Source organism: Peromyscus leucopus, chromosome 2 (assembly GCF_004664715.2).
Source record: "Peromyscus leucopus breed LL Stock chromosome 2, UCI_PerLeu_2.1, whole genome shotgun sequence".
In the NCBI taxonomy this organism is placed as follows: Eukaryota; Metazoa; Chordata; class Mammalia; order Rodentia; family Cricetidae; genus Peromyscus; species Peromyscus leucopus.
In genome coordinates this window covers 131242970-131270712 of record NC_051064.1, presented here as the reverse complement: position 1 = coordinate 131270712, position 27743 = coordinate 131242970, and the positions used below count along the sequence as shown (strand labels likewise).

Genomic DNA, 27743 nt, shown 5'->3' with positions numbered 1-27743 from the left:
TTATGTGCATCAGTTTTTGGCATGGGTGTTGGATCTCCTGGAACTGGAGTTACAGACAGTTGTGAGCTGCCATGTGGGTGCTGGGAATCGAGCCCAGGTCCTCTGGAAGAGCAGTGAGTGCTCTTAGCCACTGAGCCATCTCTCCAGCCCCTGACTTTTAGTATTTTTGAAGGCTGGATAACTATCTCAGTGATTAGGAGAGGGTTGCTCAGGAATTTGGGGCTGTGATGACACATCTATAGTCCAGGAGGAAGTGGGGGGATGTTTGAGGCCAGAAGTTCAAGACAACCTGAGTAGTATAGCAAACCCTAAGGAGGGAAGGAAGGGAAGGAGGGAGAGAGGGAAGGAAAGAAGGAAGAAAGGAAGGAAGCAAGGAAGGAAGGAAGCAAGCTGTTGGGGAATATTATTTTAAGGTGTGATACTTTTATGTTGCATTTGTTTAACTCTGTGAAGCTGTGTAAAAACACCTGATGGTCTAATAAAGAACTGAACGGCCAATAGTGAGGCAGAACAGAGAAATAGGCAGCGCTGGCAGGCAGAGAGGATAAAAATTAGGAGAAATCTGGGAGGAAAAGAAAAGTAGCCAGAGGAGGAGAACCCAGGGGCCACCCACCCAGCTACACAGCAAGACAAGGAGTAAGAATAAGATTTACAGAAGAAAGAGAATGGGAAGAGCCCAGAGACAAAAGGTAGATGGGATAATTTAAAGTTAAGAAAAGCTGGCAAGAAACAAGTCAAGCTAAGGCCGACCATTTATAAGTAAGACTAAGTCTCCATGCGTGATTTATTTGGGAGATGGGTGGCAGGCCCCCTAAAAAAGCAAAAACAACAAACAGCAAGCCAGTAAAAAGCTGGGTAGAGCAGCACCTTTTGATTTTAGTACTTGGGAGGCTGTGGCAGGATTTCATCCAATTCAAGTGTGAGGACTCTGCTGCATGCAGACCAGAGCCCTTCAGGTCAGTGGTATGGCATCAGTGTTGAACTGGTGTCCCTGGTTGGAGATACAGACCTGCCTGTGTTCTGTTCATCTCCTGCTTTAACTCTGCTGCTGCTGGCTTTTCCAGGACCAGGCTTAGTGTGGAAGACCTTACAGCCTCTCCACCCTTGCTTGGAGGACATACCAAGACTGCCATAAACACCCACAGGACACACCCGGGGAGCCTGGTTACAGAAATCCCTCCAGCAGTTTCTTCTCTAAACATTTATTAAGGCATGCCATGTCACCAGTGTCCATCCATGAACCACATTCACCACGAAGGACATGTATGCTCCAGGTCTTCTTCTTGAGGCAGGATCTCATGTAGCCCAGGCTGGCCTCAAACTAGCTATATAGCCGAGGATGGCCTCAAACCTCTGATCTTCCTGGCTTTACCTCCAGGGTGCTGGGATTAGTGTATAATTACAGCATGCACCACTATGTCCAGATCATGTGACTAGGTTTTGCACTTTCAAATCTTGAAGATCACAGGGAAGAGTGAGTGGACATATGTAGCTGAAGAGTTTCTCCCCCGGTCCTGCCAAGCCCTCACAGTCCCACAGCCCACTTATAAAATAAACACACAGACACTTATATTATTTAAACTGTTTGGCCTAATGGCTCAGGCTTCTAGCTAGCTGTTCTTATATCTTAAATCAATCCACTCTCTCTTTGTCCCGCCTATACTTCCTGTCTGGCTACTGGCCAATCAGCGTTTTATTTATCAATCAAGCATCCACAGCAGACATAGGCTAGAGAAGGAGAGAATGAGGGTCTGCTTCATTTTTTTAAAAATGCTTCAAGCTGGGCAGTGGTGACACAGGCCTTTAATTCCAGCACCCAGGAGACAGAGGCAGGTGGATCTCTGTGAGTTCAAGGCCAACCTGGTCTCAGGGGGAATTCCAGGACAGCCAAGGCTACACAGAGAAATACTGTCTCTAAGAAAAAAAAAAAAGCTTCATTTTTGTTGTTGTTGTTACATTTTATGTTGTGTGTGCCACAGTGCAGGAGTCAGTTCCCTCCTTCTACCATGTGGGTCCTGGGGATTGAACTCACATTGTCAGGTTTAGTAGCAGGCACCTAGATCCACTGAGCTACCTCACCAGCTGCAATGAAACACCATGACCAAAAACCAAGTTGGGGGGCTGGAGAGATGGCCCAGAGGTTAAGAGCACTGCTTGTTCTTCCAGAGGTCCTGAGTTCAATTCCCAGCAACCACATGGTGGCTCACAACCATCTGTAATGAGATCTGGTGCCCTCTTCTGGTCTGTGGGTGTACATGCACACAGAACACTGTATACATAAAATAAATAAATCTTAAAAAAAAAAAAAACAGCAAGTTGGGGATAAAAGGGTTTATTTGGCTTACGTTTCCATGTTGTTCATTATTGAAGCAAGTCAGGACAGGAACTCAAACAAGGCAGGATCCTGGAGGCAGGAGCTGATGCAGCAGCCATGGAGGAGCACTGTTTACTGGCTTGTTACCCCTGCCTTCTTATAGAACCCAGAACTATCAGCCCAGGGATGGCACCACCCACCATGGGCTGCACCCTTCCCCATTGATCACTGAGAAAATGCCTTACAGATCTCATAGAGGCATTTCCTCAACTGAGGCTCCTTCCTCTCTGATGACTCGAGCTTGTGTCAAGTTGACACAAAATCAGCCAGTATTCCAGCCCCCCCCCCCCCTTTTCTATTTTGAGACTAGGTCTCATATAACCCAGGCTGGCCTTGAACTTCTGATTTTTCTGCCTCTGCAGGCGAGTACTAGGAGTGCCTGGCACATACAGTTTAGGCGGTGCTTGCAATCAAATTCAGGACCTGGGGCATGCTAGCTAAGCCCTCTAATTTAGCCAAGCTTGGCCAGCAGGTGCCTTTACTGCTGAGCCCTAGCCCTGAACTCTTGTTCCCTCTGAGTCAGCCCTCCAAGTGTTGGGCCTGCAGGAATGCACCCCTGTACCCCTGCCCAGCAAAGCCGGAAGATCTTTTGCAGGACAGGACAGGGTGCTGCTCTTGCCTGGAAGATAAAGGAAGAAGTCGTGAACTGGAATCCTTCCATAGCTTCCAGAAAGAAAAAAAAAAAAAAAAAAAAAGCTGGCTGAGTTTTAGCCCGGCAAGGCCCATGTTGAACTGCTACTGTAATAAATGCGTACAGTTTAGACACACTGGATTCCATCCATAGCAGAAAAGAAAAATGAGATGAAAGTTGGGTGAGGTGGTACACATCTTTGATCCCAGCACTCCAGAGCAGACAGATGTCTGTGAGTTTGAGGCTAGCCTGGATTACATAGTGAGTTCCAGGCTGGCCAGGGCTACACAGAGAGACCCTGTCTCAAACAAGAAATAAAAAGACACTCCAGTTTCACTCATGTTGTGGCCAAAGTATCACCTAAACAGGAAGCGAATCCATGTCCAGTGGTGCTCCCTCCAGCCTCCCCACTCTCACCCCAGACATCATTTTCACCTCCTCGACTTTGACTCCTGCCCTGGGCTCTCAAGTTCCTCTTTAGTGACCAACATTCGCTCAGCTGATCCAATGTCTACAGCACTGACCCGTGGCTCCCAGCACCCCTCCTTCCAGCCTTCCCATGAGGTATGCTCCCATTGATCCACACATGGGGGGCCACGTCTCACTTCCTTTCTGAATACCATGGCCAGGCATGGTCCCCAGAAGTGGTAGAGGGGACCTGAGTGTCCTTGTGTAAGACCTGGGCTCAGGAAGAGTCACTGTAAAACAGCAAGCAGCAGTTTCACATGGGTACCTGGGGAGGGGTTCCAAGACCTCAGGGTCAACTGGAAATGCTGATTCTTGGGCTATGTCACCAGAATGATCCAGAATGTCAAAGGTAGGAGACAGGAACCCATGTGGTCCCCATACGCTCATTTATTTGAATGTTTGATTCCCTGTTGGTGAACCGATTTGTAAGGATTAGGAGGTGTGGGCTTGCTGGAGGAGGTGTGTTCCTGGTGGTGAACTTTGAGGTTTCAAAAGTCCACACTTGGCCCAGTCTCTGTCTCCGCCTGCAACTTACGGAACAGATAGATGTGAGCTCTCAGCTACTGCTCCAGCGCCGTGCCTGCCTGTCTGCCGCCACGCTCTCTGCCTCAATGGCCAGGGACTCACCCTCTGAATCTGTAAGCAAGCTCCCAGTGAAATGCTTTCTTTTCTGAGTTGCTGTGGTCATAGTGTCTCTTCACAGCAAGAGAACAGTAACTAAGACACAGCTCATTCAAAGCCAGGAACTCAGCTGTCAAGGGAGACGGAGCCAAGATGCAAAAGAGACCCAAAAATATCATCAGAATGGGCACCTACTGAGAAAACAAAATAGAGAACATTCGCATTTCTCCTTTCTCTCCCTCATTCTCTCTCTCTCTCTCTCACTTTTTTGGGGGAAAGGTTTCTCTGTGTAGCCCTGGCTGTTCTAGAACTTGCTCTGTAGACCAGACTGACCTCAAATTCACAAGAACCGCTGCCTCTGCCTCCCAAATGCTGGCCTTAGAGGCGTGCCCGGCAACTTCTGTGCGGTTTTGAGGAAGGAAAAGACAGTGACTTTCCCAAAGCCACAAAGCCAGCCTGAGGCAGGGCGAAGCCAGGGTCTCAGGAACATATAATAAAGGCTAAGCATGGTGGTGACCATCTGTAATCCAGCACCGAGGAGCCTGGTGCAGGAAGATTGTGGATTTAAGGGCAGACTGGGTTATATAGTGAAACCCAGTTTCAAAACACACACACACACACACACACACACACACACACACACACGGGAGTTAGCTCCACTGGGAAAGGCACCTGCTAACTAAGCCTAGGGACCTGAGTTCGATTCCTGGGACTCACATGGTAGAAGAGAACCGATTCTAGCGAGTGGTTCTCTGACTCTGTGGCATGTGTGCTTAAACCCCACCCCCCAACAAATGAACAAATACAGTAAAAGAAAAAAATAAAGTAGAAGAACTCCCTCCACACGAACACTGTGGTACACATGCCCTCCAACACAAGTTATAAATATTTTAAAAAGGAAGCCAAGTGTAGCGGCACACACCTTTAATCCCAGCACTTCAGAGACAGAGGCAAGTAGATTCCAATGAGTTCAAGGCCACCCTGATCTATATATTGAGTTCTGGATCAGCCAGATCTCAAACAAACAAACAAAAAGATAAATGTATGTATATATGTTAAAAGTGAAATGACCACCCAGCTTTGCCCGTTTTTACCACCCAGTTTTGCCCATTTTTTTTTTTTTTTTTTTTTATTTTTTGCAGGGGCTTTTCCCTTTGGAGGTCTTTCTGACCCACAGGGCAGGACAGGCACACAGTGAAGAAAACACTTTTTTTAATCAACCCACCTGCATGGATACCAGGAGGTCCCAGTCTACAAGGTCTCATTGAGAAGCAAGCCCAGTCCCCCTGCAAAACCCAGCTTATAAAACCAAAGGCTTCCAGCACCACTGGCGAAACCCTTGAGTAGAAAGAGGCTTGGGGGAAGGGATGGGAGACGCGAGCGCTGTAGGTGGGCGGCCCAGTGGAAGAGGCAGCCTGGCCTAAAGGAAATATGTCCCCCTCTGATAGGGCGCACCATCCAGGGACCTCCGATGGCCAGAGGAGCTCCTGGACCTGGCTGTTCTGTGCGGCATTTTGGATGGGATGGTGGAGCGGGTTTGCTATCCTAGTTCAGGAAAGCCCGGAGTGGAGAATGGGGAGAGATGTGGTCACCCCAGTGTGGTGTCAACCGTCCTCCACTGCCCAAGCTCTCTGCTAGGTCCCCGTGCTCCTTAGCCACCTTCCTAATCCAGGGTGGCTCCAGTTCCACAGGTTGGGGCGGTGATGTCTGCTCTCTGTACATAACTCACCTAGCAGTACTCAGGACACGGGGGCCTCAGGGCATCCGTGGAGGGGGGTGATGGGAAGGATCCGCCGCCTCTGCTTGTCCTCAGGAAGGGTGGGGTGCTGACTCTGGACCCTGGTCACTCACACCCCCACCCTACCCTTTCAGCACTCCTGGACACCATCCTCTTCCCCTCTGAGACCACAACGGTGAAGTAGGTGGAGGAATGGAGGGGTGAGCGGGATTGCCGGGGGAGGGGGCGGCAGCATAGGATCATGGGATAGGAGATCCAGGCTTAGGGACCTGGTGGAGCATAGGGCGAGTGGAGGTCCTGCTTTCCTGGAAGATGAGGTTCAAAGCTTTGCAAAGATGGGCAGGCTGAGTCTACAAAGGCTTCCTGTGGGTCAGGCTGAGCTCAAGGCTCTGGGCTCTGTCTGTCTGGTTCCCAAGAGAAGAAACTGGTAATATTGCTTTAAGAGTGGAGCTGGTGAGTGGTGGCGATGGTACGTGAGAGTACAGGAATGTCCAAGCTACAAGGGGGCTTGTAAACCAAGTCCGGAGCCCAGACAGTGGGTTGCAGAGTCTGAAACTAGAGTACACAGGACTCAAAGCCTGCCTCCATTAGAGCCTTGCTGTGTGGCTTCAAGCAGATCACTTCACATCTCTGGGCCTTAGTGTCCATATCTGCCCTGTGGCCCAGGGAATTGAGAGTCACATGAGAATGCCAGATGTGTCATCTGCTAAGGGATTATTTTAATCATCCCAGGTGGGGAAACTGAGGCCCAGAGAGAGCAAAGGCTCCGCCAGATGTCACCCGGGATGTCAGGGATGCTGCTGCGGCTGGAGCCCAGGACTCCTGCTCCTCGTTCACAGTATCTTTCCCCAGGGCAGGTGAATGAGGGATGAGGTGGGGTGAGTCCGTCTGTCTTGCTGTTTGGACTGAGGGCAACATACTAGATAAGGAGTGAGGTTGAAGAGGAGGACCCCGGCACGTGCCAAGGCTGAGATTAAAAAAAATACAAACCCAGCGAATCCCCCTCCCCCCGTCCCGTCCTGCCCCAACCCTGAAGTCCAGCTGCCAAGGGCCATGGCCAGAGCCAGGGTCAAGTCCAGGTCTGAGTCTGAGTCCACATTTGCTCCAAGGGCCGCAGATCCAGGAGGGGCTGCGCAAGTTGCAGTCAGCCCACGGGCCGCCAGGGGGCGCGCCTGCTCCTAGTGATCCGAGCTCCCTTACAGTGCTGCTTCTCACTCCAATTGCCCAAGTACGCGGGTGGGTGCCGGGCGGAAGCTACCCCGACCTGCAGGAAACAAAGGCGGGTTAGGGGTGCATCTGCAGGCCTGCGAATAGGCAAGCAGAGAGACCCGGGTGCCCGTGCCTCCTCTGTGATCTCTCCACCAACACTAAAGACTCCACACCCAGCCACCACCACGCCCTCCCTCCCGTGCGCAGGGACCCACGTGTACAGAGGCTGCAGCTGTAAATGCGACGTCTTCTGCGGCGCCTGGTACCCATAGGAGTCAAAGCCACCGATGAAGTCAACTGCGGAAGGGAAAGGGTGAATTATGAGAGACTGGGTTCTGAAGGTGAAGAACCCAGGACAGGACCCCATTCCCGGGGGTACAGGGCCTGAAGAATGGATGGTGCTGAGAACGGCCACGCCCATGCTCAGGACGGACCTAGGGCGGGACCGTGCGTGGGGGAGAGGAGGGACAAGTGTGACCCCCTGACGGCAGCAGCAGGTTGAAGGAAGGCCCTCAGGGCCTAGGACCTTTGATAGGGTTAGATCCAGCAGTGGGAACAGGCGGTTTTGGGACCTTGGACTGAGCACCTGGTCATCTGAGTCCTAACCTAGAGTGGTTACGCAGACCCTATCCATTTCTACCTCTCTTCTTTCCTTAGAAACGGGTCCCCAAACTAACCCCAGATTCACTGGAGGGAGGGGTTGGCAAAGACCGGCCGCTCCCACGTCCCTGGGGCGGGAGTGGTGGGGATGCACTTACAGCTGTCCTCCTCTTCCAGGAACACTTTGCTCACGTAACAGGCAAACACGAAGCCGAACAGCTGAGAGAGGGGATGACAGGAAGAGAAAGAGAAGTTGTCCTTGTCCCCTCTACCCACCCGACTCAGCGCCCCGTGTCCACAGCACTTAAGTTGAATGCCAACGCTTAAAAGCCTGTGCAAGTGTGAGACTCCAGACAAGTAGTTCATCTCTGCAATCGATCGCAGTCTTCCCAGCCAGGCCCGGGTCTTACCTCACTGGACTGTTCAGTGGAAGAATTACGTGAGCCTGCCTGTAAAGTGCCTAGGACAGGGCTGGTCTCAAGAAACCCAGGCTGGCCTTGAGCCCTGGCTCCTCCTGCCTTTACCTTCCAAGTGCTGGGGTCACAGGTCACCATGCCTGGCTGTGACCCCTATTCGGAGCCCCTTTCTTATCCTCACGACTCTGTGAAGGTTGGTACCATCTTTTCCATGCAAATTGGAAGGGAGCTCAGAAAGATCAAACCGTTTACCCAAGGTCTCGTGGCGTATTAAATATTTAAGCCCAGCAGGAGTTCGCCTGGTGTCTCACTCCATTCATGAAACCTGTCCACGCCCTTCTTAGGGGGTGGGGGTAGAGGGGGAAGGATGGGGGTGGGGGGAGGATGGTGTCACAAGACATAGGTCCAAGCAGAAACAAAGGGAGGCTGGAATATATAGATTCATTTTTTCTTTGTCTTTGGTTTGTTGGTGGGGGTAGGGGTAGGGTCTAGAACTCACTATGTAATCTAGGCTGACCTCCAACTTGTGATCCTGATCCCCCTGCCTCTGCCTCTCTCCTGAGGGCTGGAACTGCAGGTATATGTTACCACACCTGACTTGTCCTCTCTTGACTGGGGATAAAGAACGGGATGGGTTGGAATCTGCACTTCTGGAAGACGAGGGTGGGTGATGAGCAGGACTTACGGCTAGGAAGATCTGCAGAGCACTGCTGAGGGCTTCGATGTAAGGATAATCAAGCAGGCAGCCAGTGACGGAGATGACATGGTGGTCCTCCAGGGCTAGGCGCGAGTTCAGAACAGGAGTCACCAGGCAGCCCGGCCCATTCTCCATCCACCACGAGCGATGCAGGGATGTGTTGAAGGTCATGATGAAGTCCCGGTCCTGGGGGCAGAGGGGCCTGGGATACTGAGCGGTGGGGAGGGACAGGAGGACACTCCCCAGGCTCTCACTACCATCTGGACTCTCACAGCCTGCTACCCTCTCTAGCGTGATTTGTGAAGGGAAGGAAGACTACACCTGCAAGTCCATATATTGCCAGCAGGAGGCAGTAGATGATCACGTAGAGGCCACACTGCTGTCAGTGAGCTGGAAAGGGTGGGTATTGAGCTTCTGGATTTCAAAATTAAAAGGGAGACTAACAGGGACGGGCCTAACTCCCCAGGCATTGGTGAAATCCTCAATACGGGTCAAAATCCCGAACAGCCCGATGGGTTTCTATTGGTCCTCTTTGTGTGACTGGACAAATCTCTCCTCTCCTTGGTCCATGATCTCTCATGTTACATGGAGAAGGTCTAGCCTCAGGGCAGCTGTTCACAAAGGGTGTGCAGCCTTGTGCCTATCAATACCTGCACTCCTTCAGTCAGACCGAGAGTCACCATGCTGCCAAGCACCAAACACATAGGCTTGTGATCAAGCTTCATCTTCTGGGTAACCACATGGGGCTGCTATGGTCTCTACTTTTTTTGGGGGGTGGGGTGCAGGGGGATGAGGTTCAAGACAGGGTCTTTCTCTGTAGCCTTGGCTGTCCAGATAGAGCTTGGCTCTGTAGACCAGGCTGTCCTCGAACTTAGAAAACTGCCTTCCTCTGCTGGGATTAAAGGTGTGTACCACCATGCCCATCTTCTGTGTGTGTGTGTGTGTGTGTGTGGTGTGTAAAAGTCGGGTGTGTGGCTGTAAAAAAATGTTGGTGTTGGTGTGTGTGTGTGTGTGTGTGCGCCTGCGTGCCCACCCCACCTGTGTGTATTCAGGTGCCACAGGTCCTGTCCGGAGGTCTGAACACAGCTTTGGGGAGTCGGGTCTCATGTCTCCGTCCACTGCAGGATCTGGGATTGACCTTGGCTCACCAGGCTTGCAAAGCGAGCATTTTCACCCACTGAGCTCGCTCTCTGACGCTGCCTTGTTTTTTGAGACAGGGTCTCTCACTGACCCTAGAGTTCACAAGTTTGGTTAGACTGGCTGGCCTGAAAAGCCTGGGACCCCCTTTCTCTCCCAGTGTTGCGGTTTACAGACACATTATGCTCTCTGCAGGCTGGTTTAGAGGGAACAGGACTGGGCATGTGGCTCAGCTGGTAGAGTACTTAGCACACAGGAAGCCTTGGGTTCTCTCCCAAGCACCACACGCAGGGGTGTATGACTGTAATCCCAGCACTCCATAGGAGGAAAACATAGGATCAGGAGTTCAAAGACATCCTTAGCTACAGGGTGTTTGAGGCCTGCCTGGGCTACAAGAGACTCTGTCTCAAAACAATCAGGGGGAGGGGCTGGAGAGATGGCTCAGCAGTTAAGAGCACTGGCTGCTCTTTCAGAGGACCAGAGTTCTATTTCTAGCACCCACATGGCAGCTCCCAATTGTCTGTAACTCCAGTTCCAGGGTTCATCTGCCCTCTTCTGGTTTCTGCCAGCACTGCATACACGTGACGCAAGATGCACAGCCACACATGCGGACGGACGAAGCCCCTTGGTTTCAATGGGAATAGCTTCCACAGGCTCGTATGCTTGAATACTTGAATCCCCAGTTGGTGGGACTGTTTGCAAAGGATTAGAAGGTATGGCCTTGTTGGAGGAGGTGTGTCAATGGGGGTGGGGCTTTGAGGCTCTAACAGACCACTGATCTCTCTTTGCCTCAGGTTGTTGGGTTGTGGATCAAGATGTGAGCTCTCAGCCTGGTGGTGGTGGCGCACGCCTTTAATCCCAGCACTTGGGAGGCAGAGGCAGGTGAATCTCTGTGAGTTCGAGGCCAGCCTGGTCTACAGAGTGAGTTCCAGGACAGCCAGGACTTACACAGAGAGACCCTGTCTCGGGGGTGGGGTGGGGGGGATGTGAGCTCTCAGCTGTTTCTGCTGCAAGCCTTTGCTCTGCCATCCTGGACTCTTACCCTCTGAAACCCAAATTAAACTCTCTCTTTTATAAGTTGCCTTGGTCATGGTGTTTTATCACAGCATTCGAAAAGTAACAACCACACACCCATACACATAAAATAAATAATAAATGAATCTGAAGAAAGAGCAAACTGAAATTTAGAGAGAAGAGGCCATTTGCCCAGTGTCAAACTGCTGGGCAATGTTCAGCGGGGACTTAAATGGAGCAGGGTCGAACCGTGAAGCCAAGGTTCTCCTTCACCTATTTGGCCTCCTTTCTATCTAAAAATAGAAGTTGTGTCTCTCTGGGCTTGCTCTTCTTCCAGCCACACATCTCTGTCTTCTTCAGTTCTTCTCCCCAGGACACAGTTTGTTCAGTCCCCCACCCCCAACAAATGCCACTTAGTCTCTTTCTGAAAAATATTGATCAGCCCTGGACCCACCACGTCTTCGTGCCTAAGCAAGAAAGAGTGTATGTACGACATTTTCACCTCCTGCCTGCGCATTCTATCACGAGGCCAACACCTGCCTTTGGTTTTTACTGAGCTTGGTCTATAGCCCTCAGCTCATCTTCACAGCAAGTGCTCTCTGGACCCATTGGTTCCATCACTGTTTTTGAGAGGTGCACAAGAGGCCAGAAACAAAAATGGAGGTCACGCAGGCTGCATGGATTATCTTAGTGTGCAGAGGGGGAAAGGTGTGTGGAAGAGACCATGTCCCAGCTCCCGGGAGGGGTGGTGGAGGTCAGGCTGTGCTCTTGCACACCACCAGGCCGGAGGCTTACCTGGGATAGCTGCCCAACCTCCAGGTAGAAGCAGATGATGAAGGCATTCCAGCCAACCCAGAGCACCAGCCAGGCTGCGTACTGTGGAAGCAAAGCGGAGTTCAGGGTGGGGTCGGGGATGGCTCAAAGGACACAGACTCCAAGGGGGAGGGGATCTTGTGGTGGAGGCTACAAGTCCACATCTATCCTTCCCTGCCCTGCCGAGCAGGCATGTCCTCTCCCCTCTCCTGAGGCCCAGAGGCAGGCTCAGCTCCTCTGGGTCACACAGCTAGGAGGAAGGGCCGGCCCTTAGCCCAGGTCCTTGAAGAGACCCCTTCTATGTGTACTTCAATGACTTGGAGGAGTTTATCAAAAACACAAATTGGGAGCTGGGGTGGTGGTGGCCCACACCTTTAATCCCGGCACTCAGAGGAGGTAGAGGCAGGCAGATCTTTGTGAGTTCAAGGCCAGCCTGGTCTACAGAGTGAGTTCCAGGACAACGAGGGCTACACAGAGACCCTGTCTCAAAAAAAAAAAAAAAAAAAAAAAAAAAAAAAAAAAAAAAAACAGATAAACAAACAAAACAACACAACACAAAGCAAAAACAAAAAGCAAACTGGAGAGATGGCTCAGCAGTTCAGGAGAGATTTTTGTTCCCAGCATCCACACAAGGGCAGGCTCACAACTACCTGTACCTTCAGGTTCAGGGGACCCAGTGCCGCCTTCTGGCCTCCTCAGGTACCCACACTCAAGTGCACTCCTTCATAATTAAAATAAGCAAATGAAATTTTTTTTGTTTTGTTTTGATTTTTTTGTTTTTCAAGACAGGTTTTCTCTGTGTAGCTTTGTGCCTTTCCTGGAACTCACTTGTAGCCCAGGCTGGCCTGGAACTCACAGAGATCCGCCTGCCTCTGCCTCCTGAGTGCTGGGATTAAAGGTGTGCGCCACCACTGCCCAGCAGCAAATGAAATCTTAAAAACACAAACTGCAGGGGCTGACAAGTTGGCTTAGAGGATGAGGGCACCGGCCAGCAGAGCCAGCGCGGTGGAATGTGCCTTTAGGCCCTGAGAGACGACCTAGAATGAGCAAGAGTAGGCCACTGGTAGCACAGCACTGCATGCCCTTGATAACGCAGGAATCAAGTGTACATGTGGGTTAATCCAGGGAAAAGCCTGCTTCCTTGATATGGCCACCTGAAGAAGCACCAAGACCCAAGGGGAGCATGGCTGAGGATGTCTGAGACTCGGAGTCTTGAAGACCATTAGCAGTGAAGGGCTCTGGGAATATCCATCATACCCCTGGGGCTGGAGCACAGGAACCATTGACCTCAAAAAGCCACACCAGCTACCTTCAGACCATGTTATCATTCTTTTTTTTTTTTTTTTTTTTTTTTTTTTTTTTTTTTTTGATGTAGGGTCTCATTGTGTAGCCCAGGCTACCCTGAACTCTTGATGATACTGCCTCTGTCTCCCAAGTTCTAGGATTACAGATACACATCACCACACCTGCCAGAGCACGTCCTCAGTGAATGTCAGTCAGTTGGGACAGAAGCCACGACTTCCTGATGTTTCCCTTGCTACCCTACGTACCAGGATGAGATACCGGGACCGATACTGCACGGTGCCAAAGATGCCCAGGATGACAGCCATGATATGCAGGAAGTTGGCCAGGATGGGAGCCCACTGGTAGCCCAGGAAATCGAAGATCTGTCGCTGGAGTGCAGCCACCTGTGGAAGAGACAGGGTGAGACAATTGCCACCCAAAAGGACAGAGACTCAAGACACCCATTCCTTCAGCCCCAAAGGGGTAAATGCAAGAGGAAGTCAAGGCCTCTACGGCTGACCATGACTTTGGGGTGGGGCTTGGAATCTGAGGCTGGGTCCTGCCCTCTCCTTCCTGCTGGCAAGTCCTTCCTGGGTAACTCAGTAAGACCACTGCTCAAAGCAGACATGGGGTGGGGGCAAGCTGGCTGACAGGCTAAAGGTGCCGACCACTGAGCCGGACTACCTGAGGTGACTTCCAGGACCCAAATGGCGAGAGAACTGACTCCTATAATTGGTCCTCTGATATGCACAAGTATCAAATAAATAAATGTGATTAAACATTTTAAACTGGGGGACTGGGAATACAGCTCAGTGGTAGAGTACTTGTCTAGCACATCAAAACCTTGGGTCTGATACCAACACTAAAAATTACAACAGCAGCAGCATACCCCCAGAGTGAAGCAGAGGATCTGCCTAGGAATGAGGCGGGGGGATTTGGGTCAAGAGAGAGACCCCAGGGTCTCTTCCTTTCAGGGCAGCAGGCTGATGCCACCACACAGATGGCACAACTTGGGCAGAGACCAAAGAAGCTGCAGGCCTGGGCAAGACTTGAGGGGAGCCTGGTAGTGCCAGGCTCAAGCCTGGCACCTTCCCATCTGCTTCTCGCTGGTGACAATCCTCACAGGGCTCTGCAGATGGTCAGAGGCATCCCAAGTTCATCTCTGCCTGCACATGCCTTGGCAGGAAGACGGACCTGGGATCGTTATGTCATCTTGAGGAAAGAGAACATGCGCTTCAGAGAGGACAAGTGACTCACCCAAGGTCACACAGCAGGCAGGTGGCAGAACAGACCTGTCTCTGCCACCTGTCTCATCTAGGTACCAAGGTACCAGGCTTCCCAGCAGGCACTAGCTCGGGAGTCAAGGGGCACAGGTGGACAGTGGGGAGTGTGCCCCTGTCTGCTGGGGGGCTTTGGACAGGTCACCTGCCCTGCTGGGTCTCAGGCTCCTCACCTATACACAACAGATAATGGGCTCCAAAATCTAGCTCTGACTTGGGTGGCTGACTGATCCTGGGGAAAGAACTCTATAGGCTTGTTCTCCTCATCGTGTGTGTGTGTGTGTGTGTGTGTGTGTGTGTGTGTGTGTGTGAGAGAGAATTTGCTACAGTGAGCACGTGGCAGTCAGGGGACAACTTTTGGGGGTCTGTGACTTCCAGGATCAAACTCAGGTTGTTAGGGTTGGTGGCAAGGGCTTTAACCACTGAGCCATCTTCCCAGTCCTTTATTTAATTAAATTAATTAATTTATTTGGTGACAGGGTCTCATGTAGCCCTCTCTGGGCTCATCTCACTGGTAGCCAAGGTTATTGGTGAGATCCTGTCTCACTTTCTGGAATGCTGGGATTACAGGTGTGTGCGACCAAGTTGTTTTGTTCAGGGAAGCCTGCTGAGACCAGAAGCCATAAGTGGTCTCTGGGTGTTTGTTATTTTGCAGTCTGCTCCCTTAGCAAAGACTCCTGATGTGTGAGTGCTAAAGGAAAAGCCAGTCTTGAGGGTGTTTCCTCCTCCTCTTCTTCCTCTTCTGTTTGAGGCGGGGCTCTCTGTCAGTCGGGACCCCCTTGGGGGTTTTTCACATATCAGATATCCTTCCTCTCAGATATTTATATTACAATTCATAACGATAGCAAAATTGCAGTTATGAAGTAGCAACAAAATAATTTTATGGTGTGGGGTCACCACAACCTAAGGAACTGTATTTATTAAAGGGTCTCAGCATTGGGAAGGTTGAGAACCACTGTTCTGTGTAGACCAGGCTGGCCTCGAACTCACAGAGATCCCCTCTGACTCCCGAGTGCTGGGATTACAGGTGTGCACCACCATCACCTGGCTGTCTTCTTGATTCTAGAGCCCACGGGGTTCTGTGCAGCCTTCCCTGGCTGTACCATTGCCATCCCGTCCTTGGCTCTGTCCCACGTACTGCACCATTCCTGAAGTTTCTTTGGAAAGTCTGTTTCTCTTTCCTCCTCCCATGCTCCTAAGGTTCCAACAGGGGTTGACAGTCTTTTGGCTGCTACACGTCACCCACTCCTCTCCAGGGCTTGCCCCATCTCTGAAAACTTTTTTTTTTGTTTGTTTGTTTTTGGTTTTTCTTTTGTTTTGCACACAGGATCTTGCTATGGAGCCCAGGCTGTCCTGGAATTTGAGATCCTCCTGCCTCAGCCTCCTGAGTGCTGCGTTTACAAACCCACTCCATCACGCTACAGTATTCACTGTAAACTTAATCTGCTGGACCTGGTCCATTTCCAGCGTCCACTCCTCTGATGTGTCCAGATGCAAGAGCTGGACACTTCAGTTCTAAGTCAAGCATTCTTCCTGCTCTTTAATATCCCCACGCCTAGGGGTCACCGATATGACAAATCTCCCATCTGACCACTTTCACCATCCATGTCTTCTCTCACCTGGATGCCCCAACCCTCCTCTCCCATAACTCTTCAAGACTGCACATACACGCTCCTCCTCTCCAGAGTGAAGACCTAGTCTGCCTGGATGCCCTTCCCCTGGCCCTTAGCTCCCCACCCCCAAACCCTGATTATTTATTTATCCGGTGGCTGCCAGCTGAGGGGGATGCTGTTGCTATGGGAACCTTCAGCCCCTTGTCAGGGCTGCCTCTGGTCTCAGTAGGATGCTCTTGTCTGTCTAGACTCCAACCCCAGGAGCCCAATCCCAGGTGGAAAACTGGGTGGGGGTGGGGAATAACACAGATGGACCCACCCGAGCCCCCAGGAAGCTGGCTAGAGCGGAGGCAGGGAAGGGGCCGGGCAAAGGGCCATGGAACTTTATCAGAAGCCTCTAGTACCTCAGCCCCTGCCCATCAATTTTTCAAGTCAACTGCTTCCCTGGCCAATACTCCAGTGTGCAGCCATATGCCTTGGCTGCAATAAGTCTGGCTGTCTGGGGGAAGAGGAGGGTGGCGCCCTGAAAGTCCTGGAGGAATGGAAAGAGCAGCCCTCTTCTGCCTCTGACTGACTTTGAGGAGTGAATCTCCCCATTTGGGGTCTGGCAGACTGGAGGGAAACCCAGCTCAGTCAGTGCCCCAGCCTGCAACCCTGGGCAGGTTCCTCTCCCTCTCTGGGCCTGGGTTTCCTCGCTGGCGATGTGTCCTGCCACACAAAGCGCTCGGCTAGTGGGGTGTCAGACACAGTTGGTCCTCAGCACAAGGCAGCAGCCCTCTGTGTGCCTCAAAGCCCCCCTTCCCAGTGGATTTCTGAAGCAGCTGACAAAATTACACTCGACTCAGCCCCTCATCCGTGAAATGAGGGGGTGGGCTGGAGCGGATGCCGCGGCTGGAAGGAGCCCCAGAGATCTTGACTAGCGAGGCCCTCATTAGGGCTCAGCACAGTGACAGCTGAAGGGACAGCCACTTGCCTGAGGGGAGGGGCCTCCCAGCTCCTAAACCGGACCCACCTCGGGGCTCCACCTGGGGCCAGCACTATTGTGTGTCAGCTGAGAGAGCGTCTTAGCGGGGCTTAAAGGGAGAGTGGCGGAGAGCAGGAGGGGCTTTAGCAAGGTCAGGGGAGGGATTTAATCCACGGGATAGATTTGGTAAGCACCACCGTCTGGGCCAGGCCCTAGGCTAAAGACGGGCATGTGAGGCAGTCAACAAACCATGTGGCCTCTGTCTTAGAAAGCAGGGCTCCAAGAGGATAGCACACACCTGTAATCCTAGCACTTGGGAGACAGAGGCAGGAGGGCCCACTGCAAATTTATGCCAGCCTGGGCTATATAGTGAAACCGCATCTCCCAAACCGGAAGTGGGGTGAGAGTAAAGAAAGCAGAAGGAAGAAAAGAAAGATGGGTGGGGTGGGGTGGAGGGAGGGATGAAGGAGGGATGAAGGAGGGAGGACAGGGGAGGGCAGGGGGGAGGGTGGTTGAGAGAGAGAGGGAGGAGAGACAGGCCATGGCCTCTGGTGGCTGACATTGGGGACTACTGTACATTCCTCTGTGCCTAGTGGCCTTTGGGGACACCTCTGGTGCTTTGTCATATGAACAGTGTCCCACCTTCTTTCCAGAGCCCCAGCAGCCCTCCTCCCAGCCATGATCCCACTGGAAACCAGCCAAAGCTATCACTGTTAAGTTAGAAAAGCAAGCCACAGAGCAGTCCACTGTGTGAAAAACAAAAGCCAGAAAAAGACACCAAATGCGCGCGCGATAGTAAACGCAGCAGCAGCATCGAGAGCCAGGGAAAGACAGCAGTTCTGAGGGGTCACCTCAGGGGAGCAGAGCGTGGGCACAGGAGACAAGGTTCCAAACACACACATCTGGAGCTCTGAACTGGCTCACAACTAAGATAATGTTTTTTTTTTTTTTTTTTTTTTGTTGTTGTTTTCCGAGACAAGGTTTCTCTGTACAGCCCTGGCAGTCCTGGAACTCGCTCTGCAGACCAGGCTGGCCTGGAACTCACAGAGATCCACCTGCCATCTGCCTCCCAAGTGCTGGGGTTAAAGGCGTGGGCCACCGCTGCCCAGCAAGATAATGTGTTTAAGAAAGTTGAAGCTACCGGGCCAGCAGAGGAGATCTTTGAGTTTAAGGCTAGCCTGGTTTATCCAAGGCCACATAGTGAAACCCTGTCTCCAAAACAACAAAAAAAGAAAGGAAGGAAGGAAGAAAGTTAAGGTCCTAGAGAGATGGCTCAGCAGTTGAGAGCACTGGGCTGCTCTTCCAGAGGACCCAGGTTCAACCCCCAGCACCCACATGGGAGCCCACAACTGTCCATAACTCCAGGACACACAGACACACATACAGGCAAAAACACCAGTGCACATAAAATAAAAAAAATAAAATAATTTAAAAAAGGAAGTTAAAGCGCGCGCATGTGCGCAGGGGGGGGGGCAGTGAGTGGCAGTGTATGAGGCTGACTCAGATCCCAACACCTACATAAGAAAGGTTTTAAAAAGCCAAGCGCAGTAGCACACACCTATATTTCTAGCACTGGGGAGGTAGAGGCAGGAGGATCAGGAATTTAAGGCCAGCCTCCACTACATATTGAATTCGAGGTCAGCCTGGGCTATATAAGACTTTGTTTAAAAAAACAAAAACCAAATGAGCTGGGCTGGTGAGATGGCTCACTGGATTAGGCAGTGGCTGCCAAGCCTGACCACATGACTCCAGGAGCCCCTGGGCTAGCATGGCCCTGACTCTCCTGGCCCTCAAAACTCTGCCTCCTCCAACCTGACTTCATCTAGATTCACCCTCTCTTCTCCTTCGGGGGCTGCAGGCCAAGGTCATCCTGTCCCCACTGCTGTTACCCAACTTCTGAAGTTACTCAGACAGAGGTGGCAGACTCTGGAACCTAGTCCTGCATGCACTGCTGTTCTGGACAGTGTGGGGAGGTGACAGAGTAGACCAAAGTGTATCTCCTGAGTCACCCTGCTACTCACTAGCAAGGGCTTCTCTCCCAGACACACTGTTTTGAACACACAGAATCCATTCATTCACCTATAGATGGTTCTTCAAAAAAAAAAAAAAAATTTTTTTTTTTCAAGACAGCGTTTCTTTGTGCAGCCCTGGCTGTCCTGGAACTCACTCTGTAGACCAGGCTGGCCTCGAATTCAGAGATCTGTCTGCCTCTGCCTCCCAAGTGCTGGGATTAAAGGTGTGTGCCACCATCACCTGGTTTAAAGATTGTTTTTAACATCACGTTTATTTATTTGTGTGTGTGTGTGTGTGTGTGTGTGTGTGTGTGTGTGTGTGTGTGTATCATGGCACACACTCACGTGTAGGTCGAAGGACAACGTTCAGAGGTCAGTTCTCACTTCCCATCATGTAGGCTCCCAGGGATTGAACTCAGGCTGCCAGGCTTGGCAGCAGGCATCTTTATCAGCTGAGCCAACACAGTGCTTTTTGTGGGCCAAGTCCTGAAAACTCCCTGATGGAAAATGAGCTCAGCTCCTATCTTGGGGACACGGCTCATGTCATCTCTCTCCTCTAAGGACACTAGTACTAAGCCCAGAGGAAGGGAACGAGGAACATGGACAAATGTGGAGTGTCCTCATATAAAGGGACAAACCAAACCCCCAGGACAGCGACAACCTTAAGGGTCTACCATATTGTACTTTAATCAAGTACCGCTGTATATTGACCTTCACATCCATGCTACATCCTCTAATCCCATCCCAAGGTACAAATGAGGAAACTGAGGCCCAGAGCTGTGGAAGACACTGCAGAACTCAAGTTCAGCCACTATGTGGTCCAAGCTCTCACTCTTCCCTGCCACACATGCTCACAAAGCTTAGCAATTGAGCCTATCTGTACCATCCCTTAAGAGGCCTGCTGGAACCAGGCAGTGGTGGCGCACGCCTTTAACCCCAGCACTCGGGAGGCAGAGCCAGGCGGATCTCTGTGAGTTTGAGGCCAGCCTGGTCTACAGAGTGAGATCCAGGACAGGCTCCAAAGCTACACAGAGAAACCCTGTCTCAAAAAAAAAAAAAAAAGAAAGAAAGAAAGAAAGAAAGAAAAAGAGAAAGAGGCCCTGCTGGAGGGCCTTCTGCTCTGGAAGGAGGCACCCTCTTCCTCACTTCAGATCTCTGTATCCAAACCCCAGACTGCCATCTGTCTGTCCTCAGGCCCTCCTGCTGTGGCCCAGCCCTCTACTTGGACTGGGTCAGGGGGGGAGCTAGAAAGCAGTTGGTCCTCACCTTCCGGGTAATTAATCCTCAGAGACCAGCTTGGCGCTTTAGTGAGGCCCAGCAGGCTGATCTGGCCAGTCGGGTCCTGTCAAGAGGCAGGGCTTTGGCCTCTGTATCCATGGCAACCCCACCCCTTCATCTCAGTGACCACTGACCCATACCCCTTCTCAGCTGGGGGCTCCTTGGGCCCCTTCTGGACAGCTCTGTCTCACCAGATCTCTGAGCTGGCAGCCCATTAGTGCGTGCCGACTGGTAGTGATCCAATTAACATACATCTACATCAATTTGCATAAACCCCAGAACAGCCCAGGGCAGGACAATGAGGGGAAAACCAACAAAAATCAAAGTACCCCAACCACCCCACTGGGCCTGTTTCTTCATTCACCACCTGGTAAACCCTTAGAAGCCACAAGGGGAGGCAATGCAGAAGGCCACTATGCCCCTGTGACTCAGTTTCCTCCTCTGGAGATGGAGACAAGGCTAGACTCCTTGCAGTGCCGTCTAGATTCACTCCAAACCCCCAGGACTCCCCAGCTCAACTCCTCTGTCACTCACTCTGTACGCAGGAGAGCCCACAGAAGCTCTATGGAGCTTGCACCTGAATCTGGGCTGCACTGCCCCACCTCCAGCCCGGGTGCCTCCTGCCTAGACCTGGAATCCCATTTCTGGGTTCTGGCATGACATGGATTTCAACCTGATTGCCAACTTTCGGACTTGACTTTTTGGTGGATCCCTCCTACGGGCTTTGCCTTTGAGGTTGCACACTGCCCCCCACCCCCCCCCCCCCCTCCCTGGCAGAGCCCAGGGCCCTAACCCTGCTCTGGGCCCCCGCACCACTCACAGCAAGAAGCGGTTTATGGTGACAGGGAGAGGCAGGAGGTGCTCTGAAGGCAGACTGCCTGAGTTCACGATGCTACTGCCCGCTGTGTGAGCTGGGGTTCATTTTCCCTGAGTCCAGATTCTCCATCCTGCCCGGCGGCGGTGGCGCACACCTTTAATCCCAGCACTCGGGAGGCAGAGGCAGGCAGATCTGTGAGTTCGAGGCCAGCCTACTCTACAGAGTGAGTTTCAGGACAGCCAGGGCTCCATAGAGAAACCTTGTCTCGGAAAAAAAACAAAAAACAAAAACAAAAACAAAAACAAACTAACAACCACCGCCCCCCCCCAAAAAAAAAAAACCAACAAAAAAAGATGGCCCCTGAAGAACACCTGAGGTTGACCACCTCTGGCCTCCACACAAAGCACTCCCACACAATGAAAAGATAGTGACAGAAAAGAGAAACCCCTGGAATCCCTTGGGGAGTTCAGGAAGGCTCTACAGAGATGCCATTTGAATGTGGCACAGCCCATGCCCGCACACAGTAGCACACAGTGTAGCCATTGCAAGAGGGTATGAAGAGAGGGCTGTGCTATGTATGATGGGAAGGTAGGCTGCAGGAGCATGTGGACAGTGTGAGGGGAAAGAAGAAGGGGACAGGGACTGTGAGACTCAGTCACGGTCTGCAAGGCTTTGCTTTGGAGGAGTAATCTTGCATAAGGAAGCAGAAGTACGACATGAAATTAGCCACAGATGATAAACACACACAAGCGAATCCCGAGCCCGAGGCGGGTGGACCACTGTTCTAGACTACCTGGGGCTTTCTCAGGGCATAGCACTTTGAGAGACAAGCAAGGAAGTCCTGGGCAACTTGGGACATGTGGGCGCCATGGGCCCTGACCCCCGACTGTGAGTGGCTGCAGCCTCGCTTGCTGACCAGGTGTCCTCCCTATTCAGATTCCCTGCCGGTGTCCTTCTCACCTTAGGATCATCGGAGGTTCTTTGTTCCTACATCCTGCTTGTGGTGTAAACAACTTAGGTGCATCCTGTATTTGGTGTAAACAACTTAGATGCAAGAATGCAGAACATTGGGTCTAAATTGTAGACCATTGGTAGCAAACTTCTGCCCTCAGGGGATCCTCCATTTGTGTTGTAAGCCTGTATTTAAGGTTTCTTCCCTCTTTCAATAAACGGCATTCGACATCCAATCATATGGATGACCCGCTGTCTCTTGTCTCTCTTTTTTAATCCGCAGCCCTTCGCTCGTACATGGTGAACGGTTATCGGTAATGCGGGCGTTACCGCTACAGGGGCAGTATAAATGACTGGCTGGGTGCAGTGAGAGGTGATGGGAAGGGGAAGTTGAGGTTGGAAGGGAAAGTCAGGGCAGAGGAATTTTTTTCCTTTTCCAAGATTCCCCCCCCCCCCAGACAGGATTCTCTATAACAGCTCTGGCTGTCCTAGAACTCACTCTGTAGCCCAGGCTGGCCTCGAACAGAGATCCGCCTGCCTCTGCCTCCTGAGTGCTGGGATTAAAGGCATGTGTGCCACCACCACCTGGCAAGGTTTTATTTTTAGTTATGTATGTGTGCACACATGTGAGTGCAGTACCAATGGAGGACAGGAGGGGGTGTCAGACCTCCAGTAGCTGGAATTACAAGCAGTTGTGAGAAGCTGCTATCTGGTATAGGTGCTGGGAGCCTAACATGTTCTTAACTACTGAGTCATCTCTTTCTGGGGAAGAGAAATTCTAAGCAGACAGCCAAGAAACAGCTTTAGAGGGAACTGGACTGGAGATGGGGGGTGAGGTGAACATGTGTGGGATGTTCCCAGCAAGCTGAGGACAGTGCCCAGAACTCTTTTCCAGGCTTGGGTTCCAGTTCTCCCAGGACTCTCAATTCTTGGCAATGCTGACATTCCTATATCCACATTATTAGCCCCCGGGAGGCCCAGCTTCTAGATGCAGGCCCCCAGCAGGCTCTGGAGCAGGCAGTGAAGGCCTGGAAGGAGACTGTCCTCTGAAGAGGAGCCCCGAAGGCAGGTAGAGCATTCAGAGCCAGGAAAACTCAGCATAAAGACCTCCCCAGAGATGCCGGCTGCAGACAAACATCCAGATAAATAAAACGATGATTAATCAGATTCACTGACTAAATACAATGCACACCACCCTATAATTAAGCCAAAAAACCCTGGACAGAAAGCACCTTACAGAGCCGGCACTTTGGCACAGGATTAATTATGGCGGAGCTCTGGACTGCCTGAGTGCTAAGTGGGAGGGAGATGAAGTGGGGGGGGGGGAACGGGAACAAAAACAGGCTTGGTTCCCCCCCCTCGCCCCTTTTTGCAGACGAGAAATGGAGGCGAGGGAGGTTTGAACACTTGCCAGAGGTCACATGGCTAGGAACTGATGGAGGCCAACAGGATGTGCTAATAGCCCTAGGGTGGGTGTATTTTCCCAATCTATCTGCAGACTCTGCAGTCTCCATCAAAATAGCAACAACCTTTGTTTTTTTAAAAAAGGGGTGGGGCATAGTGGTCTATACCAAGCACTCAGGAGGCAGAGGCAGGTAGATCTCTACGAGCTCCAGGCCAGTCTGGTCTACACACTGAGTTCTGGGCCAGACAACACTATATAGTGAGACCCTGTCTCAAAAAACAAAGTAAAGGCTGGGCAGTGGTGGTGCAGGCCTTTAATCCTAACACTAGGAAGGCAGAGGCAGATGAATCTTTGAGTTTGAGGCCAGCCTGGTATACAGAACAAGTTCTAGGACAGCCAGGGGTATAGAGAGAAACACTGTCTCCAAAATCCACAATAACAGAACAAAAGCATAGGTCTAACTCTGCAGGACCTTAGATTAGACAATAGTTCCTTTGTTATGATACCAAAATCACAATCAGCCAAGTAATGAAGCAGACAAGTCGCCCATCCTGAAAATGAAGAGCTTGCTGGGCCTGAGATAAGAGAAATGAGCGATCAAGGTCTGCTTGGGCTTCAGAGCGAGTCTGGAGCCAGCCAGGGCTATATGATTCTTAAGTCTCAACAAACTTTTTTTTTCTAAGTAATAGGGCTTGAGCTCAATAGTTGAGTGCATTCGTAGCATGTACTATATGAGCAATACATGCGAGTGTACTTGTGCAGACATACACAGATACATATATACACACATGAAAGGAAACTTTTATAACATGTCAATTGCATCTTTTAAAGATATTTTTCTTTTTGCATGTGTGGAGGGGTGTTCCCAAGACAAGGTTTCCCTGTGTAGCCCTAGCTGTCCTGGAACTCACTCTGTAGACCAAGCTGGCCTGGAACTCACTGAGATCTGCCTGCCTCTGCCTCCCAAGTGCTGGGAAAAGGCATGAGCCACCACTGCCCCGCTTAAAGATATTTTTATTTTATGTGTGTATGTGCAGACATCAAATATGTGCAGTGCCCAAGGAAGCCAGAAGAAAGAGTTGGGTCCTGAAACTGAAGTTCCGGATGGTTGTGAACCACCTCATGTGGGTGCTGGGGCTCCAACTCTGGTCCTCCAGAACAGCTGCCAGTGCTCTCGACTGCTAAGACATCTCTTCAGCTTCTACAATGCAACTTTCAAAATGGGAACCAGGAATGGTAGTGCAGGCCTGTGGTCCTAGAACTTGGGAGGCGGAGGCAGGAGGATCAGGAGTTTAAAAGCTAGCCTCAGCTACACAGCAAGTTTAGGCTACTCGAAACTTTGTTTCAAACACACACACACACCCTTGGGAGTCCCCATTCAGAGAGACTTTCACACACACACACACATACACACACACATACACACACACACACACACCCTGGAGTCCCCATTCAGAGAGACTTACACACACACACACACACACACACACACACACACACACCCTTGGGAGTCCCCATTCAGAGAGAGACTTTCACACACACACACACACACACACCCTTGGGAGTCCCCATTCAGAGAGACTTTCACACACACACACACACACACCCTTGGGAGTCCCCATTCAGAGAGACTTTCACACACACACACACACACACACCCTTGGAGTCCCCATTCAGAGAGACTTTCACACACACACACACACACACACACACACCCTTGGAGTCCCCATTCAGAGAGACTTTCACACACACACACACACCCTTGGGAGTCCCCATTCAGAGAGAGACTTTCACACACACACACACACACACACCCTTGGAGTCCCCATTCAGAGAGACTTTCACACACACACACACACACACCCTTGGGAGTCCCCATTCAGAGAGACTTTCACACACACACACACACACACCCTTGGAGTCCCCATTCAGAGAAAGACTTTCACACACACACACACACACACCCTTGGGAGTCCCCATTCAGAGAGAGACTTTCACACACACACATATACACACACAGACACACACACACACACACTTACTCTGTGTTCAGAAGGAAGGGTCCAGGAAGAGAGCTGCAGTGGACAGGAAGGCTCGCCTGAGGATGGGATCTGAAGGTGAGGAAGCAACAGTATTCAACCAAAAATCTTGTGGAGCCCAGGGGTGGTGGTGCACACACCTTTAATCCTAGCACTCGGGAGGCAGAGCCAGGCGGATCTCTGCGAGTTCGAGGCCAGCCTGGGCTACAGAGTGAGATCCAGGAAAGGCGCAAAGCTACACAGGGAAACCCTGTCTCGGGGGGGAAAAAATCTTGTGGAGAGGGAGGGGGCCTGGAAGCACCCACTGACTAGAGCCGAGGGCACGGAGGACACAATGCGCACGCTCCAGCGTCTGGACGACAGACCAGGCAGGGTTGGGGCAGAGCCTGAAAGCAGCGTGGATCGGGGGAGTAATCCAGTGGGGCTAAAGGCTACCGTGGAAGCATCTGTGTCCTGACGTGGGGTCACCTCTCCTGGCTGATGCCACCCTTCCTGTGACCCGGGAAGGAAAGCATCCCATCCCTGGCTGACTTAGTGGTCCTCTTGCCTTGAGGCTCCGGGGAAGGAAGTGCTGAGGAAAACCAGCCTCACTGCTATGGCAACCGCAACCACTTCTGCCCAAGAGCCAGGTGGGGAAGTCTGCCCGGCAACAGCAGTGGGAGCCGGCAGTCAGGAGCGGCAGGCAAAAGTGCACAAAAGACCCTCCGCCCCAGGGTCCCAAACACTTAGCGTCCCAGTCCTGAAAGGTGCAGATTGTGAGTTATGATGCCCCGGGACATGTTCATTTTAGTCCTACGGGATGGATGGAGGATGTGGAGGCTCGAAGGGGCGAGGGAGCCTAAACCCTTGGCACCCATCCCTCTGCGCAGCCCTTCCCTGACACAGGCTGAGGGTTTATGTGCATAGGTGTTAGTCACGGGCATTAAGGACTCAATGATAAATAAACGGAGGGCGTGTGTCTCACACACTCACACCCACTTTCCCTGGTTATCTACCTGTCATAGGGGGTGGGGTGCCTCAGTCCAGTCTGGCCCAAGTGAGGACCTTGTGAAAAGTTATTTGGGGTCTATAGTCACGGAGTGTGAGAAGGGGCTGTGGGGGGAGGGGGTTGCACAGGGCACCCAAAGGGGACACCCTTTTGAACAGATTTCTGCTTTGAACTTGAGCACAGAGTAATGACAATGGCTAAGATTTTGCATGCACCAACGGCACCAGGCTTTGTGCCAAGCCCTAGCATGCATCGTCTCATGCAGCCCTCACAACTACATATGACGAATGGGTCATCATCCCACCCTTCTACGGATGACAATCTTTAGCCCAAGACCGCAGGGCTGATCGTCAGCAGGCCAGGTGGTATGACCAGAGGCCAAGCTCTTAACCAGACATCTGTACAGTCTGCCCTGGGTAGGCCTGGAGATTAAAGAGGGTGCGGGGTGGGGGGCAGGATAGACAAAGCCTGGCTACCTTTTGCAATCATTTCCTGGCCCTGAGTGCTAACAGAATCTGTGTGGGGGTCGGGGAGTGGCTGGCTACACAGGAGGCCAGAGTAGAGTTGATAGGGGAAGTCTTGTTTATAGAACCTACTATGTGCCAACACTGAGGACTCATCTCATGAGACATTGTACTACAGCTCCAGAATGCCAAGAGGAAATAGAATTGGCCACACATCCATGCCATGTACCTCCTGGTTCTAAAAAAGCTTCCATTCAGTTAACCCTCACAGACATGCTGGGCAGACTCGGATCTTTGCACTGGAGGAAACAGAAACACAATGTAACTAGCAAGGTCATGGGGCTGCTGGGAATTCCCACCAGGGTCTCTGGCTGGAGTCCCAGCTCTTACCACACTCACTGGCCCATGAACTGGTGGTCTACGTTCTCTTCACAAATGAGACCCTTCCTGAGCTCACTGGTGTTGGTGGGTTGGAGTCCTCCCTCCTAGGAATGTCTATAATGTTATGACTTATTCAGTAAGACTTCCAGGCTGTGGCTCACCCCCCGTCCTGTTCCCCACGGACCATCCCCAGAAGCACCAAGACCACAGAACAATATTAAACAGCAGACTCTTGCCCACAGTCCCTCAGCAGAGAGGAGCCAGCAGCTGCCACTGCTCATCATACTGTCTAGAACTGTGCCCTCCACTGGATCCTCAGGAGGAATGGTATAAACCTTTCTAGAACAGCCCTTAAAGGACCCCTGATGCCAGAGCCCCTGTCCTTCCCTGGAGAAATGAGGAAAGGAGGCAGGGATTGGATGCCATCCTCTTCTCCAGGCCTGTGCTGGAGGGATGCTGTCAGGGACCCTTCTCGTATTATCAGAGTCTGTGTAAAACTGGAGAGTGTATTCACTCTATCCAGCAGTCATGGCTACAGGTTTCACAAGA

General features: G+C 51.6%; 1 protein-coding gene across 3 annotated transcripts in view; it reads right to left on the bottom strand.

The window, feature by feature from the left end:
• Positions 1-5291: 5291 nt before the first annotated feature.
• The window catches only part of Nkain1 (sodium/potassium transporting ATPase interacting 1), a 40710-nt gene continuing 18258 nt past the window's right edge, over positions 5292-27743 (bottom strand). The window contains exons 2-7 of one of the 3 annotated variants that reach the window (XM_028887654.2): positions 13269-13406; positions 11701-11781; positions 8743-8956; positions 7800-7860; positions 7257-7338; positions 5292-7096 (exon numbers count right to left, since the gene is read on the bottom strand). In XM_028887654.2, coding sequence (XP_028743487.1) covers positions 7087-7096; positions 7257-7338; positions 7800-7860; positions 8743-8956; positions 11701-11781; positions 13269-13406 — 586 coding nt within the window. In that variant the 3' untranslated portion in view covers positions 5292-7086. The remainder of the gene's footprint in view (positions 7097-7256; positions 7339-7799; positions 7861-8742; positions 8957-11700; positions 11782-13268; positions 13407-27743) is intronic. The other 2 variants (XM_037202976.1, XM_028887655.2) reach the window with 2 other exon arrangements.